We start from the raw sequence: 15,094 nt of genomic DNA on the forward strand, positions 1-15,094 counted from the left end.
TTGAATAGCGCCAATTATGCGTTGACAGCCTCAAGTTGCAGCCCAAAAAAGAAAAAAAATAAAAATGTAGTGGAGTGAAGTGTGGGCTGTGGCAGGACTTACTTGGCAGGACATACGCCTTGTAAGTGGAAACATGTGCGAGCACAATTGGGCATTGTGCCGGGCTCTGGTTTTACTTGTTGGGATAACATACGGATTTCAAGCTCGTCGGTCTGTTCAGACAGCTACAGCTGAGAGTGACTGAGAATTCAACATAAAAATTAAATTAGTTAGTCAATCGTAGGCACTTTCAATTTTTTAGTCATTTGAGTAATTGAACATAAATAATTTACGCAGCGTTTTTATATTTTCTTTTTTTTATGTAGACATTTATTAAGGGATTGAGAGACTTTTTCTTTTAAGCAAAAAAAATTTTAGTTCTTTATGCAAACGTACTGTAGTTAAGTATAATTATTAAAGAATAACACATATGTCTACTGATAATAATAAAAACTAATTTCAAAAGACAATTGAATATTTTCAACAGAAAGTTTTGAATTCTGCTTCAATTGTAAGACATAGAAGCAAACAAAATGCAAACTGTTGACATATTTTTAATTTGAAAGCAACTACAGTTATAGCTAATGTCATTTTAAACTATTTGACTTTGACTTTACTACAATTTACTACTATTTACAAAGAAATTTGTTTCGTTGTCCAGCACTGTATACAAATTCTATGCTGTTGCTTTCTTATGTAAGTTCACTTCCAGATACTTAAACTTATTTACTTTAGCTTTTGTCATTAAATGAATGTATTATTTACTTTATTTACATGCTTAGTTATTATAAAAAATATAACTAAAGGATATTGAGTTATTTAGTAGTTACAATAAATACTTTGTAGCCATAAGCGCTCTCAATTTGATCAACTTTTTCATATATTGCCAATCATTTTCTATTTAATTTCACTTTAATTTGTTTGTGGAGTTTGCCTTGATGACAACTCTAATTATTGCTGTACAATATCTTTCATTAGAGATTATCCTGCTCTTTGTTATACATTGTTTATTTTATGCTTTGCTTCTCATAATGCAATTAGCTTTGCTTCAGCGACTCTTTTTTGTCGTGCGACATGCAGCAAACAAACAAAATCCCTTGAAATAAAGCTTGACACTCTATTTATATTCACTGTGCAATGGATAAAGCGACAATTCGCTGACTCTTGTTTATATATCAATGCATGTCAAGGTTCTTTTGTCCCCCCCAGTGTGGCTCAGCACTTCACAAAAATATATTTGCTAGTAATATTTTGCACTGTGCATTGTGTGTTGTTATTATTGTTGCTGCTGCTGTCGGAAAAACTGTGCACTTTTCATTTGGCTTACACATTGTATTTCGTTATTCGTACATTTTGTTTTCTATATTCGTCAGCTTTTATTTTGGCTGTTCACAATTGTGTCATGCACTTCAATATGCACATCCATTGTTTGACTCTCGATGTGCCATACAGCATGTGGTGGGTGGTGGGTTGCTGGGTGGTGCAACGTCCAGCACTTGACGTATCTGAGCATCATCAGCATTGTCGCTTTGATGTTGCAAGCAATACTCGAGTCGTCCGCCAACAACTGGGTTAATGGCGCGCCACGCCCCCAGACACAGCCGCGCGCCTCTACTACCACAATCAAATTCTCAGCACAAACAATCAGCATTGAATGTGCATTTGGACGCTAAAGTTACCGCTACTAAAGTCGGCGAACAAAAATAAGAAACAGAAACATTTATCATGTTCCTTGTGCCTCTTGTTGTTGAAATAAAAAACATGACAGCAGATATTAAATTACGTGAACATGTTTTGTGAAGCGCGACAGCAGCAACAGCAACAGCAGCAGCAACAGCGCCAGGACCCTAGCAAGGAGACAACTACACGTAGGTGCGTGCCTTGTCATATTAAGTTAAAAAAAAGGGACAGCTATTTAAGTAGCTAAAAATGTTAGACTGACGATTGGTTGCTCTAGCAAAATAGAGTTATCGATACTAGCGATACTATTGTTAGCATAATTTGTTTTTTAAGAAGTGCAAGTGAATTCAAAGCTTACAAACTTTATATATTTTTTTATTTTTATATTATATTGTTGTTGTCTATACTCTATACTCTACAGCTAAGCAGCTTAAGCAGCTTGCCAAGTGGAAGCAACAACAAGCTCAGATTGACAGTTAATAAAGTGGCGACAAGTTGCCGCCTGCCTGGCTACCGTGTGGCATGCAACAGAAACGTGGCAACATTGCCGTTGACAACTTGACCCAATGTAGCTGACAACTGGCCCCCTGCCCCACCCACACCCACCGCCACCCTCAGCTAAAACTTTTGAGTGCTCACTGCTGTAAAGTAAAAAAAATAAAGAAAAGCTGGCACAAAATTCAACTCCAAATAGCACAAGCTGTCAACATATAGAGTTTCAAGGTGGCACACGCCTTAAAGTCGCTTCGTTTTTGGGGCGTGGCTAAGTTAAAGCGCTCTGCATGCTGCATAAATTAAATGCACATTTGTCAAGCAGTCTCGACAACATCAGCAGCAGCAACAACAAGAACAACATAAACTTGCTTAATAACAAAGGAAAGCAATTAAACAAACAATGCCACTTGCAACTGCCACATGATGCATGCGGCACGCAACCTTAAGCTCTTAATAGCTAAAGTGCATAGCATTTGCATTTGCTGCCAAGCGCATTTAATGGAATTTTTTAATATTGCATTTAAGATTAAGCTTTGATATAAAGATTTAACATTTTAAAACGCATTCGTTTAAATGGAATTTTAGCAAGAAATTTAAGATAATTGCTTAAATATAATTGTTCTACCAATGCGCTAAATTTGATATTCAAATAATCAAGCTTTAGCTTAAAGCTTAACTTCACAGTTACTGAGCAACTTTTTGACAAATTTGTTGGATGCTGCTTTAATTATAATAAATTGCTTATGTATGTTTTGAATTAGTAATGAAGTTTGGTCTTGTTTTGTTTTTATTTTTCCCAATTAAAATTGATTTAATATTTCAAAACACTTACTACAAAAGAAATAATAGTTCCAACTAGTTAAGTTTGCATTTATATTAGTTTTATTTTTTTTACACATGCATCTTCATATCTTTACATTCCATTTGATTTGAATTAAGTTTTAACTGCTAATGAACACTTTTTAAATTATTTGACATCATAATTGTTATTTTTTGTATAAAAGCGAACAAACCATTGTTCTACTAACGCTTGTGCTGAGCAAAGCTGAGTGTGAAGCTTGCAGCTTAAGCTTAAGAGCTAAGCTGCTTTAATAGCTGCAAGTTTAAGAATTTGCCTGCTGTAGCTTTTGTTTATTTATATATAGTGTTAAATTTTGTTTACTGCATATAAATAGTTTTAAAAAGCTGTCGCAACGTGCCTTTTTCAATTAGCTAAATGCTTTGCTTTTAATTGAGTGTCAGCTTTTGGTTCATTGCTCATCAGTTGGCAACTAATGCACATCACATCATTTGGTAGCACAGTTTTAGGCGCGCCTTGACATTGCCGCGTCGACATAAAGACACTTCGTATGAGAAGCTGCTCAACCTCATTAAGTCAAGTGTAACTATGCGCTGTGTAGTGTGGGCTGAGGGGGAGCCGAGGGGCAGCAGAAACTCTTTAATGCTTTTGGCCTACGAAACTGTCAAATGTTTTGTATGCCGGCGGCAGAGCAAGTTCCCTCGCTAAACTTATTTCTATATACTGTGCTTATTTATATGTATATGTGTGTGTGTGTGCTTAGTGTTGTCTGTTTAGCTTTTTTACAGCTAGATGTAGTCTAGAGAAGTCTAGTCTTTTTATTGGCATTATATATAAATATTATAAAATATTAGCAAGCTGGCATTGAGTTTTGTATTGTTATAAACATTTATAAAAGCAATGCCTTCAAGTTTAAACTTTAAATATAATATATTTATTGCTCTAAATTTTAATAAGAAATGCTGAAGGTGTGGACCATAGCAAATATTAATAATATTTTAAATTCAAATAAAATGTAAAATTTTTAAATTATGTGGACAGCCAAATACTTGTAGGAAAAAAAATATTTTATAAAATTATGAGCTCACTTAAACTTATATATTTGTATTTCTAAAATGCAAGCAAAAAATAAGCTTAAAATAAAATTTGCTAATGAGAATTAGGCTCTCAATCATAATTGCAATTAATGCTAATACCAACTTAGTGTCTGCTCAGTTTTAATGTTATAATATTTTCAGCTGATCTATTCTCATTTAGCGACAACACTGTTGTATGTTTTTTATTTATTCTAAGAACTAGCGTGTCTAATGAGCAATTCAAAAGTTTGCGTACATTTTCATTTTCGCTTTGCTTTCAAGTTGACATTTTTTCCGCGCGTTTTGCTTCAGTGTTGTGTTTGCTTTTGTTGTTGTTGTCTTGTTGTCATTCTCTCTAGTGGAAGACGACGAGACACGGGGCCCTCTTTGAAATGGACGCCCAAGTGACAGCTTAAGAGCAAAAAATTTCTGCGTTGTGCTACTTGGCAGCATCTCGGTCAGAGCTAATAGGCCTTTGCCTTAGCGAAAATAGTTTTCTCTCTTTCATGCGCTCACTCGCTCACTCTCTCTCTTGCTCCTCTTGGTCCGCGTGCTGTCGTCTCGAGTGCCTGAGTGAGTGATTCACGTCAACTAAGGCATGTTCTATGAAGCTAAATGAGTTGTCGTTTTTATGTTTTTTTTTTGTGCCTTGTCTTGTCTTTTATTTCGTTGAGTGGGTGTGCCTAGCTGGGTGGGGGGCACGCTCTTGGCAATGCTTGAAATGTGTTACAGTGAAAACTTGACAAGCTGACTGCGGCTTTTGGGCAATTGATGAGCTGAGCTAATTTTAATTGAGTCGCTCAAGTTTATAAAGAGAGAGAGAGAGACTTAAAGCCAATTGGCTAACTTACAATATATTTTAGTCTTTAGTCGGTTGTCACTTTATCGTTGCCATTTAATTTTAATATAAAATATTTGTTCGCTTCACTGGCAAATATTTGTGATTAATTTGTCGCTGCAGCTGCTTATTAAATATTTGCGCTGAATTTAATTTAAATAGCATAGCGCAACTATAAAAACAACAAAGTGTGCCAATTTTATTAGCAAATATGCCATAGGAAATTAGCGCAAGTCGCGCAATTAGCAGCAACATTTTGTTGTTGCCACTCATAGTATAAACATTTGTGCATTTATATTTATAGCGCGGCATGGCAGTGGGCACCCCAAAGCGCTTGCCTGGATTACGCCAACAGTTCTTGGAACGACGTGGCGCATCCACATTCTCATTCTATGTGGGGCGACAACTAAATCGAGCGCAAAGCAGAGAGCTGCGCGCTTAACCAAAAATAACCAACTTAAATATGCAGCCCGCCCCTCTCTAGAAATTTACTTTATGCTTTTGTGGCCAGGCAGCGATTTGTTTTTATATGAATAGACTGGCTAAGAGAATTATGAAGTTTAATAAGTTGTGAAAGGAATTTACTAGTGGAGTCAACAGTATGTTGAGCTATAGAAATATTTGAAAATAACTCAAAATGTTAAGTTGTCGCTGAAAGTTCGCTGTTCATGATATGAGCGCTGATTTAGATTTAGATTTTTGTTGCTTATTTCATTAATTAAATTATAAACCTTCAAACTTCTTTTATACTGATTTTATGTAATTCCTTATTAAGTGAACACACTGTAGAAATTATTAGATTTAATTAAATATTAAGCTTTATTTCACTTTAGTTTACTTTATGCATTTATTTTGATTTTAGTTTTATATAATGAAATAAAACTTTAAACTTCTTTCTTTTTTATTTTGAGTAATCGCTTATTAGAAATGAATTATAATTATATTATAATTATAATTTTTAGCTTTAATTTATTCTAATTTATGCCTCTTTTGTTTTGTTTTTATTTTGTTTTATTTATTTATTTAATATCTACTAAGAACAGACGACGATAAAAGAAACTGATTCTTCGCTAAACAGTGAACCAATATTTTTAATAATATTCGAATGAGTAGCTATAGATATATAGTAACATACTATAATAATTTTTTCCTAATCGTAAGTTAATATTTATATGAGCTTTGATGCTGTTTTTCTTATAATATTTTTTGCAATTAAACAAAAAAGATATAACTTTGAAACTGCTGTCGCAATTGAGTAAGAATATTTAAAATTTAAATTCGAAATTATAGTCGCGATCGTATTAATTTATTATATTTAGCAAGCTGCTAATTATATAAGATATTATTACTTAGTGCACTAAAGCAGTGAAAATTCCAATATTTTATTGTATAATAATAAATATTAATAGTTGCCACACACAGTTCTTACTTTACAAATAAAATGCGCTGCGTATATCTTATTACATATATCCATAAACGTAACTATAATATATATAAGCTATATGCATATGCTTTAGCGCTGCTTTACCAATTGGCAGTTAGCCAAATTGCCAAGCGCAGGTAACTGGCACACAGCGCTAAGCGGCTTAAGCTCGTCGCAGGACTTTTTGATATGCTGGCCAAAACTTTGGAGCTAATAATAAACGGTTCGCCCTGTGTGCCTTAATTTTTCTTGCACATGTCAGTGACAAGTGTGCATGTGTTTGCCTAAGCGTGTGCACGTGTGTGTGTGTGTGTGTTGGCTGAAATTGCGACTGCCAACGCTGCGGCTGTCATTTCGTTTATTGTTGTTGACTTTTTGCGCCAAAATAATATTTTGTGCGAGCCATAAGCGCCACAAATGCGTTCGCAGTCACGTTTGGGGCATCAGGCACAGGCGGTGCCACCAGCAGCAGCAGCGGCAGTGGCATCATCACTAGCGTTAGCTACAAAAGTACACAGCACGCGCCAAATCATTTGGCCAAAAACTATTTATTGAAAATTATGGTGTAATGTGCTGCGCTCCACTAAACATAGCCAACGCCATTGGCAGTGTCCTGGTGCTGCTGCTGCTGACAAGGATACCATTCGAAAGTTTCAGTTTGGGTTTCGGTTTCAGTTTTTAGCACTTGTTAAGCCAGTTGCGTATCGCAGTCGACAGTTGTAATAAAATGAAATCGCTTCTCGTTTAGCTTGAAAATTGCGCTGCCAGCCATGAATCAAATTATTGTTAGAAGGTGTACATAGTATAACTTTAATAAAATGCAAGCTAGCAACAAAATTTCATAATTTATGCACACAACTAATTGCAACTAATAAAAACTATTTCAGTCTGCCCGCACTTGAGCTCAACATGCCGCTAATTCCGCTTGGTTTTTAGCTAATCCACAGCAAAAGCTGCAAATTTGTCATATGAATTTAGTAAATATTATTTATTATATGCGCGAGAGCTGTGTGGCTGTGTGTGTGGTGAGAGTTCATTAAAAATTCGTTTGGCACTTGTCCCAATGTCCTTCTAATGTGACTTAATCCAGTGCAACGTCAAAAATTTGTCAGTTTGGCAAGGCTTAGCGCATAATTAATGTTATTTAAAGTTTAGAAAATATGCTCGGTTACATATACGTTGAATGTTATGGGCGTGTGTGTGTGTGTGCTCGCATCATAAACTTGCTAAATATGATGTCCTATACTGTGGAGAAAGTAAATGCTGTGGGGTATGCTCTGCATCGAGAGAACAAAATGTGCTAAGGTGATGTGAACTTGGTTATTTGGTTATAAAATTTAATTATAGAATTAGAAAATTGTTAAGGAAGTACTTCGAACACTGATATAAATTTCTCAATTTGTTATATGTTTTACTCAATTTATTATATTTCGATTAACATAAACATTAAATAAAGCGAGTAAATTTAGTGGGGCTTGCTGTATAGGAGGCTTTTAATTTGTCGAACTATCGAATCTGTCCCAGTTAGGTAAGCACTGCTAAGACTGCTATGAAATTCTAGCTTATTATATTTTTTATATAATATATTATTGTATATAAGTATTTATTTTATTTATTTGTATATGGCATTTTTGAATAACAATTTGACTCATGGCTGAGTTGGATAAACTGTGAGAAGTCCAGCGATTGCCTGTGCAGTTCTTGATATGAAACCAGTATGAGTGTCATCAATTAAAACAATAATTTGCAATAAATAATAAACGCTTATATTTCTTTCTCATTTGATTATGTATGTTTAATTTATTCTAGGGTATTTGCTAGTCAACGCTTGTAAATTATTGTTTGCATGCCAACCATGTTGCTTTATGCTCTGTTGTTGCCTGTCAGAAATGTTATTCTTGGTGGGTCTTTATGGCTCAGACGGACGTTGTGTGTGTTCCGCTCTGTTCCATGCAAACAAGCGTAAATATATACACAGCTATATGTATTTCATTTTTATGTTTTAACAAATAAATTTAGATTTCTTTTTTTTTTTTTTGGCGCATAAATGACGTAACATGGCGCGCTCGCATTTTGATCTATTTTAATTTGATTTATAGCAAAATCTATACATATTTATTTACCAAACATTGTGAACTGAGCAGCGCATTGTCTGTTTGCTTGTTTTCATTATCTGCACAGCCAAATTATCATCGGAAATCAATAAAAAGTGATTGTTCAATGGTTTTGCAATTGGTTGACCACAAATTGCATTATTTTCGTTAGTATGGGGTAGGGTCTGTCTGTGCTGATAATGATGCGACGATTGCATGTTAATAAACAATTAAAATATAAATTTATATGTTATCATTTTGATTTAATTAATTATGCGAGCATAAATTGCTTTGGCAACATAAAAAAAAAAAACATTTTGAGAGTCATAAGCAGAAGCCAGAAATGTATTTTGGAAGCCCACGCGGACGACAAAAATGTGAGAGAGATAGAATGAGAGCGAGTGAGCTAGACAGCAAGAAAGTAAGTTGTGACAAATCTGAATGTTTATGCGAAGCTCTTAATAGAATATAAACATTAGGAGCAACAGATGCTAAATCATTTTAAAAGTCAAAGCAATTTTACGTTTATATGCATATTGCTGCCATGGCATGGCAGATGGGTCATAATTATTTAAATAAATATTATTTTATATAATTTATTTATTTTGATGGCAGCTACGCACAACGACGGAATTATTTTACAATATTACATAAACAATATAAGTTATAAAATAAAGAATACGTAATATCAAATCAAGTATACGTTAATACTTGAAATTACATTTTTTAAAAATGCAAACAAATGCAATGTATTAAAAACATGAAATAAAATATATTAAAAACTAAAGCAAATGCAATTGTTTAGAAATCAAACATTTTCATTTATAATATTTCACCAAATTTCGAAAACTTATTAAGTATTTGAGTATTTACAATTGAATTAAAGTCATCAAACTAATTTAAGTATTTTTTATAAGCTAATAATTGCTTCAAATTTATAGCCTTATATTTAACTATAGTTTTAGTTAGATTGTTAATCTAAAAACAAATGCAATTGCTTAAAAATGAATTTTTTTTATTATAAATATGTTAAATATATAATAAATATTTCTCCATATTTCGAAAACTTATTAATTTTTTAAAAATTAAATTAAACTTATTAAACTAATTTAAGTATTTTTTATAAGCTAATAATTGCTTCATATTTATAGCTAAGTTCAACTTGTTAGTTGCGACGATCAAAAGTAAGTGTAAGGTAGAGAATTATAGGCTTGGCCTCATAAATCTTAGCGATAGATAAAGCGATAGAGGATTAGTGATAGCGTAAGTAATTTTGTAAATTTCATGGCATAAACGTCTGTAAGCAAAAGTTTACATTGAGTAAGGCTTAGCTATCATTCGTTTACTCATTGTTGTGCTTGTGGTAGTCACAGTGGTTGTTGCTGTCGTCGTTGTTCTTGTTGTTGTTCTTGTTGTTGTTGGTGTGTAGTTTGGCTTTCAGTTGCGCCTACTTCCGTTGCACATTTGCTAGCGCTTCGGCTGGTTGGCTGGCTGGCTGGCTGGCTGGCTGGGCTGGAAAAGTTTCTGCGGGCAGCAAGCTGAACTGAGTCAGCGCTTAATTAAAACTGAGGGTCACGTTGCATGAACCACGAACCCCACGCAAAGGCAAACGCTGTTACTGTCACTTTGGTTGGCTTTTACTTTGCCAAAGCTAATTTGGGTGCCATTTTCATTTAAATTTTTTCTTTTACTATTCACTTAGTGTTTGTTTTTTTTTTTTGGGCATGCGATAACGTAGCGTGTGTCAAAGTGCATGTCAAATGTTGGATTGCATTTCAAGCATTTGCGCAACATTAATTGCATAAAATTTTCGAATGCAGGGCGTCAACTATGAAAGCGAGTCGAGCACTCGCACAAAATGCTGCAAGTCATTAAAGCTGTGCGCCATGTCTATGTGTGTGTGTCTATGTGTGTGTGTGTCTGGGTCCAGTGTCTGCTATAATGGAATGCCTAACTGTGTCAGGCTTTGGCTTCTGGTTTGCTGCAGCTGCCAAGTGCTCATGCATAAAGCATTTTTTTCATAATTTTTTTACGCCCGCCAAGCTCAAAAGTATGCTATGAAAATGTAACTTATACCTGTTGCCACGCCCAGGCCAACGCCCACACACACACATAAGCACAAGCGCGCTGACTTTAAATCAGTTGCCATTTCATTAAAATGCACGCACTACTCTGTTTTTCTCCCTTGCACTTTGGTCCTTACAGTCTTTTGGTTTTTGTTTTACATACATTACTTACTACCTTAATTTCGCAGCCTGTTGTTTTTCTGTGCCACAGCTTGGCATTAAATTTAGCGTTATGAAACAGTTTTATGCTTTTTTGAAAAGCTTGTCCATGCAAATTTTATAAATGCGCGCTGGCAAAAGCTGCAAAAAGTGGAATTTTTTATGCAATAAACGACAAATGTTTTTCATTATTATTAAATGTTAAAGTTGTGGTCAATTAAATGTGTACAATCAAAATAGAAAGTTAGTTTATTAATATGTCAATTTAATGAATTGTTGGTAAACAAATTAATTTTGTTTGTGGTCAGCTGAAGTTAAATATAGTTGCTCATACTTAAAGTTGAGAGTTGGAACAACAATTAAGCTGAATTTATTTCATTTTAATTTCAATACTTATTTGTGTCTTCTGTCCATAGTTGAGATTAAATAAATTAATTAAAATTTTTCGACATTAAAGAAAAAAAATAAAAAATGAATACTTATAAGTTACGCAAACAGTTTGCAATGTATTATTATTAATAATTAAGTCTAATTATCCACTCTACTTTTATTTGTCGATGTTTTACTTCACTGTGCTCATCTAATTTCAAGAATGATGTCAAGATGTAAGACAACAGCTGTGCTGCTGGCAGTGCCAATAAACATGTGCGGCTTACACGGCGTATAATCAATACACATGCAAATATATTGTTGTTGCTGTTTTTTTGAGTTTGAGAGTTTTGCTCTTGTGCCATGTCAGAAATAACTGTAACATATTACAAAAGCTCAGCGCAAACACAAAAGCAGCGAAAAATAAAAAAAAGGCAAAGCCAAACTGTTAGTTTAGCTATTGTTGTTGATGCTATTGATGTGGGCATGTCTGTGGCTTGCGGTTGCATTTATTTTGAGTGGATTTATTTATTTGCAGCAGCAACACACAAAAAATGCAAAAAACACAAAACTCGAACAAAGCGAATCAGCTAAAAAACGCTGACAACAACAACACACACACACAGAGAAAATAGTGAAGTAAAACAGCAAAAGCACATGCATAGTTTTTATGCAAATGTGTGAATCCCTGTAGGGAAATGTGCGCACGTACAAAACCTGTACAGTGTGTACACACATAGGAGCAAACATATGACAGCGCTGCAATCGAATTTCGCTGGCAGAGAAATTTTCGCTGCTTTGCATTGCATTTCGTTGCTGCTTTCAATAAAAGCAGCGCCCAACACGCACATACAAGCAGCTCAGGTATGTGGTTATGTAGACTTCTGTGAAAGGAGAGGGAAGTAGTGGGGCGCAGATCGTAAATCGCGTAGATATTATCAATGCAGCGCTGTTGCGCCAGCGTCTGTGTCTGTGTTTGGCAAATGCCAACTTTATTAGGAATTTTACAGTTTGTTGTCAATGGCTGAGCAAAAACAAAGCCAAAGGAAAAGCTCATTGCCAATGTCTATGTGTGTGCGTTTGTGTTTTTGTTTGTATTTGCGCTGTAATATGTAGTTTCGCTTTTTTACTTTTGCTCAATGAATCGCATTGAAGCACAGGTGTGGGCGAGAGCGCGATAGCGAGAGAGCGCGCAAGCACATGCGCTCTCTGTGCAAAGGGAAATTTCTCACAGCAGCGAGCGCACTGCCAATTACTGCTGCTACACTGCTGTCCGCGCAAACGTTGTCACTGCTATTAAATGTATTAAATGCTTATTTGCTTATGATTTTAATGCCTAAATAAAAATGTTTGCTACTGATGTAATAAATGTAACTTTAATTGATTATATCTTTAAGCCAAACAAACATTAACATTAGCACATCGTAAGCATAAATTTATGTGCCACATAAAACGTAAAGCGCCTAACTAATGTTCAGCATTTAAAGCAGCCAAAGGTCACAATTCGCCCCTGTCTAAGACAAATAGCAAATTGTTGTCGTTTATAATTGACCACAAGAGAGAGGTGTGGTCCACAAAGGGGAAAACCAGCAATGCTGCTTGCTATTACGATTGTTGTTGTTGTTGTTGTTATTGCTCTTGTCGTGGTCGTCATTCAAAGTAAATGGACAATTATTATTAACTGCAATAAATTTCACGCACGCACAATTTACATACAAAAGCACGCGAGCGTGCACAATACAGGATTACAGTTAGAACAATGGGTCGTAAGGCGGGGGGGGTGGGGTTGCTAACAATCTACAGCACGTACAAATCATTTAAGTGCAACACATAATTGCTGAAGGACCTTCAGAGCGTAGCCCCAAGCGCCATATTTCGACTAGATAATTGTGAGTGTGTGTGTCAATAGCAATTATGTGGGAAATAGTGTTGGGCTGCTAGGGTGGGTATATAAAAGCAAAATGCGTTAAATAAAACTGTCGTTTGTTATGCTTGCTGCACAAAGAGAAATTTGTACAGCATAAACATTTTATAAGCTTTACTTATAACTAGACTTTTTCTTTAAGTGCCTTTTACTTAACTACTGATTCAGGTGATAGAATGTTTGCGTCAGGGCTAAAAGTTTTCCTTGACAAGTTCTACTTAAGCTGCCACAAACAATGCGCAAAGAATTCGAAAGTAAATTCAGCTCACAACTAAACGCCCACGCACAAAATCGATGTTGCTTTGTCATTGTTTACTGTAGTTGTTGTTGCTGCACATTACCATTAGCGCGTTGTTTAATTGAATTGTAGCAATTAAAGTGCTTCAATTGATTTTAATCGGAATTTGTGCTCATTGTTAGCAACTGTAGCAACGACAGCTGTTCTCTTGGCCTGCCCCGGTCTGGCGTTGTGTTGAATGTTAATTGCAGAACAAGTGCTGCTTCATTAACGTGGCCAAAGAGGAAATGTGCAATAATGTGCCTAAAGCCTTGAGGTCGGCACTACTAACAACAACAACAACAACAACAACAGCAACAACTTCAATGCATTTGCACATTATTTCAATCAAAGCTCAACAGGCTGCTTTTTGTTCATAGGCTATAAAATTTCCCCAACACAGAGCGTAAGCGAGTAAAAAGTACCGCACTCGTTCTCTCTCTCTCTCTTTAACAGCTGTGCGCGCTCAGTCGCTGCGCAGTTCGGACAGCGGCAGCATTAAAACCTTTTGCGCTCACACATTCGTCTTCAGTACGCAACGAACTTTGCTCCGAGACGTTTGGATTGGCGCTTCGTTAAATTTGCGGTGTGTGTTTTTGTAGTGAATTCAGTTTTGAGTGTTTCGACGCGTGCCGCCGCCGCAGCCGCTTCCACGTGAATATTGAACTCCAAAAATAAAGCACGCGCGCGTTTTACACACATGTGTGTGCGTGTGAGTGCGCCAATGAGCGTGTGTGTGTGAGAATGTGCGTGGATTTATTTTTAAGCAGCAAGCAGCAAATGTAAAGTGTACAACATAATAAGCAGAAATTATATAGAGAAGCGTATTCTATAAATAATCAAAGCACACAGCCGGCTGCATAGCTAAAAAGTTGACAAAACAGAAAACTAAATTAAAGAAATAAAGAAAGAGCAATGAAAGCGAAATTCAAATGCGAACAGCTGCTGCTGGCAACGGCAGCGCTGCTGCTGCTGCTGCTGCTCAATGCGGCAGCGGCCAAAGCGCAGCCAACCAATTCTTATGGCGCCTCGTTTATCTCCAATCCGGCCATTTACGCCTACACTGTTGCCAATCAGCAGCAGCAGCAGCAACAGCAACGTCCAGAGGAGCAGCAGCAATCAGTCGACAGTCAAAACTACATAAATTTTGACACTGCCAATGTGAATCCAAATACGAATGCCAATGGCAATTATCGTGCTGGCATTAATCGCAATTACTACTACACGGATGCCGTCGATGCTGTCGATGTGGATGCAAAGAGTCAGTCCGAGTCAACGCCTGCCACGCCCACTGCAGCAGCAGCAGCAGTGCCGGCCACACAGCCAGCGCCCTCAACCGGCTGCACTCTGGACCGTCTGGCCGTCTATAAGGTCGTGTTGCACACCTACTGGACACGTGAGCTCTTCCCCAAGCACTATCCGGACTGGCGGCCCACAGCCCAATGGACCAAGACCTTAGGTGAGAAATCTCTACAAAACTGTTTTATAAGCTCAATTTATGGCAGCAGCTGAGCGAGCGAAACAGAGAGAGAGACGTAGCCTTGCAGTCTTATTTATAGCGCCAGCAAATATGAAATATTACAATTTTTATTTGTCACAAGTTATTTATTTTGATTTATCAGCGTGTGTTGGTTTCAAATGAAAAATATATAAAAATAAATGTACAAAAATAAAGTAGCCAATATTGTTTAATTAAATTCAGGAAACTTTGTATATAAATGCATATTTTAAGCTTTGCTTTTTATATTTATTTTATAGCCTCTGCTTAATTCAATGTCTCAATTAAAATTGTTGTCGCTCGCTTTTAGTTTGAGCGATGGCCCAAACATTTTGCCAGCTCAGCAGCAATAACAACA

General features: G+C 36.0%; 1 protein-coding gene across 1 annotated transcript in view; it reads left to right on the forward strand.

The window, feature by feature from the left end:
- The first annotated feature begins 13,781 nt into the window (after window positions 1-13,781).
- Window positions 13,782-15,094, forward strand: part of LOC108597455 — a 46,440-nt gene continuing 45,127 nt past the window's right edge. The window contains exon 1 of the mRNA XM_017984020.1: window positions 13,782-14,697. Within this exon, the coding sequence (XP_017839509.1) occupies window positions 14,154-14,697 (544 nt within the window). The 5' untranslated portion in view covers window positions 13,782-14,153. The remainder of the gene's footprint in view (window positions 14,698-15,094) is intronic.

The sequence above is a fragment of the Drosophila busckii genome, chromosome 2R (genome assembly GCF_011750605.1).
Source record: "Drosophila busckii strain San Diego stock center, stock number 13000-0081.31 chromosome 2R, ASM1175060v1, whole genome shotgun sequence".
Classification (NCBI taxonomy): Eukaryota; Metazoa; Arthropoda; class Insecta; order Diptera; family Drosophilidae; genus Drosophila; species Drosophila busckii.